The 2,955-nt window shown below is 37.2% G+C and overlaps 1 protein-coding gene across 2 annotated transcripts in view; it reads right to left on the bottom strand.

Moving 5' to 3' along the window:
• Nucleotides 1-2,955, bottom strand: part of tom1l2b (target of myb1 like 2 membrane trafficking protein b) — a gene marked incomplete in the record, with an annotated part of 22,372 nt that overhangs the window by 3,582 nt on the left and 15,835 nt on the right. For both annotated transcript variants that reach the window (XM_014019288.1, XM_014019289.1), the window contains 3 exon segments: nucleotides 1,015-1,074; nucleotides 2,097-2,166; nucleotides 2,281-2,407. In XM_014019288.1, coding sequence (XP_013874742.1) covers nucleotides 1,015-1,074; nucleotides 2,097-2,166; nucleotides 2,281-2,407 — 257 coding nt within the window.

The raw sequence follows: 2,955 nt of genomic DNA, 5'->3' as shown, positions 1-2,955 counted from the left end.
AGATAAAGCTCTCTTTTTTAATTTAATTGGCATATTTTTAATTGAATTTATTTATTGGTCCATTTATATATTTCTGCTTTTTTATGTCAGTGTCAGTCCTCCATACTGCAGAACTTGGACGAGGTAATTCAATGTCTAAATCAGGTGTGTTGGAGCAGGGAAAAACATAAAACCTGTAGGGCTGTGGCCCTCGAGGACCAAGACTGCCCACCCCTGGTCTAGATTGACTGTGTTGTTAGAACCAGATTTTTTCAACTGTCTTGTGGCTAGGGTTAAACCCTTCCTGAGTCGAAAGGACCTTGAGAAGTTGATGCATGTTTTTATTAGTTCTTGCATTGATTATTGCAATGCACTTTAAGTTGGAATAAGCCAGGGTTCCCTCTATTGGCTGCAATTGGTCCAGAATGCTGCTGCTCACAGTCACATCAGGCCTGTACTTAACTTCCTCCACTGGCTGCCAGTTTGTTTTCGGGTTGATTTTAAACTTTTAATGTTTGTTTTTAAAGCTGTTCATGGTATTGCACCTTCTTACTCATGTGATATTTTACAAGCACATCRTCCAGTCAGATTTCATCGGTCTTCTGACCATCAATTGAAAGTCCCCAGATCAAATTCCAAAGAGTGGGGCAACCGTTCAATTGTTCTAGCTGGTCCAAAATGACTGAATTTATTGTTTTTTTGAGTTGTGCACAATCAATGACCTGTTTTTGTTCAAAATTAATTTTATTGGTTGATTCATACAACTTACCTGTCTCTACCAATCAACTCAAAACACAATGATTCATTTCTAAAACTGCTTTCCAATCAAAACTTTGACTCATGCCCATTTTTTTATTAAAACACTGATGTCCTTAATGACATGGTTAGTAAACTGAGTAAGTGTCAAAGGAAATGAGAAACCAGATCAATTTGTTATTCCCAGGCTTCAAAACCAGGAGATAAAGGCAGGGATGTAACAGAGTGAGAAAAGCAAAGAAAAAGCAAGCAGGAATAATAAATGATGACTTGGCTCACCACATCAGTACACAGCCACTCCTCTATGTCATCCATGACAGAGGACTGACGCCCGGCGCCCTGAGGAGCAGAGTGAGGAGCGCCGCAGGTGGCCAGAACACAAAAACACACAACAAAAATACCCCACCCAAAACACAACACAACACAAAACACAACAACTTAGAAGAAATTTCAGCAGAAACTCAAATGCAACTTAAATGGGGGCGAAAAATAAATAAAATAAAAGCAAATGTTTATGAATGATGTGACACTGTACAAATTTTTTACATGAAAAAAAAAGGCAAAATGAAGAGAAAGCTGTAAGTGCAGCGTTGTGAAGAAAACTGACACAACATCTACTGCAGGAAACCTCCCTCTGGTTCAACCAAAAACCTTTTTCTAATTATTTATTGAAAATAGGCTCATTAACTATTATATAGAATATCAGTAAGTATAAATAACGACAAACACTTGAAAATCCCAATTCAGGAAAAACCACCAAGACAAAGCATCGCTTAAGATTCTCYAAAGACTAGGTTCGATTTTCTGAAGTGTCTTTTTGTGGAGCCCTTATGATTAGTCAGTATCTTACCTGCAGTAAACAGCAGCATGACTGTATTTAATTGAGAGAATCAAAARTCAACACACTCTCTTGTCAGCGATGTGAGATTTCAGGAAGGTTTTAGTGGGGAGTGAAGTCAACCCCACCACTGTTATGCCTCTGAGCTGCCAAGCAATGCACCAATAAATCTATCAGGATATGATGGGTAAGCCAGCATCGGGGCTCAAGTGTGTGATGCAGTGAAAGATCTTCACACATTTATGATTAGTGACTCAGAAGCAGTTTGAAGATGGGTTTGCTTTTTATGCAATTTACGAGTTTGTTTTGTAAAAAAGGCTAAAGAAAAATCCTCCTGAAGGAGTAAAGGTTAGTCAGTGTGGGGGGTCTAGTCCAGAGTAAATTCAACTTCAGGTACATCAGACTACCAAAAAAAAGCACTTCAGAAAATCTGAATTATCTCTTTAAARAGTCAATCACACAGGAATAAATAAYATCTATCTTATGTTCATGTAGATTAGCTGAAGTCATGAGTAAAACTCACCCCTACTGCAGTTTGTTGTAGGACATCCAGAGTGGGAGGGGGCCCAGCAGCAGTGCGACTGTCTGTGGTACTGAGAGGAAACATGCATGGGATCACACAACAGTTAGAAAACACRTTTGACTTTTTCTTTGTTTGATCAAAATTAACTACAGGCTAAAGGCCAAGTTGTTGGGTACGCTCTTACGTCTTCTGTGGTTCAGTTATGGCTCCGGTTCTGGTCTGAGCGAACACGTCGAAGTCGTCCTGTGCAGGCGGGGGTTTGACGCTGCTGAGAGAGCTCAGGGTGCTGCTCACGCTGTCTGCACCCACATCTGTAATGAACAGGTTTTTTAATGAGCGTTTTTGTTTTATTTCAAGTCATTTAGATTTGTTAAAGTAGTTTCCAAGTCTCAGAAGTCTGGCTGCTGAGCTGAGAGACTTGGGGTAATATAGTAGCTTCTAGTCATAACATTGTAATAAAGCAAACAAAATTATATCAATAAATCCTTTAAAATAAAATTGTAAAAGTTTAATTGATACCATTTTAGTTTAATTTTAAACCATGAGAAATGTATAATTTTTTACGATTAATTATACAGCCTTTTAAAATATGTTTTAAAATGTAATTTAATTTGACAAATAATATCAAATAATGGATGTTTCATTTGAATTAATGGAACGCTTTAAAGATTAGCAATAAAAGATTACATGAACTTAATCATTATGTACAAAACTCAAGAAATCCAAACACAGTTTATTATAATTTAATTTTTCTTTTGTTGTTTAAGACTTGTGGTGTACTGATACAGATATTGGGCCCGATACCAGTATTTTTACAATTACTCGCACAAAATGCCCTGATAATAATATAATATAATAT

Source organism: Austrofundulus limnaeus, unplaced genomic scaffold (assembly GCF_001266775.1).
Source record: "Austrofundulus limnaeus strain Quisiro unplaced genomic scaffold, Austrofundulus_limnaeus-1.0 Scaffold215, whole genome shotgun sequence".
Lineage (NCBI taxonomy): Eukaryota > Metazoa > Chordata > Actinopteri > Cyprinodontiformes > Rivulidae > Austrofundulus > Austrofundulus limnaeus.
The sequence above is the reverse complement of the archived record's forward strand: the minus strand, read 5'-3'. Positions and strand labels throughout refer to the sequence as shown.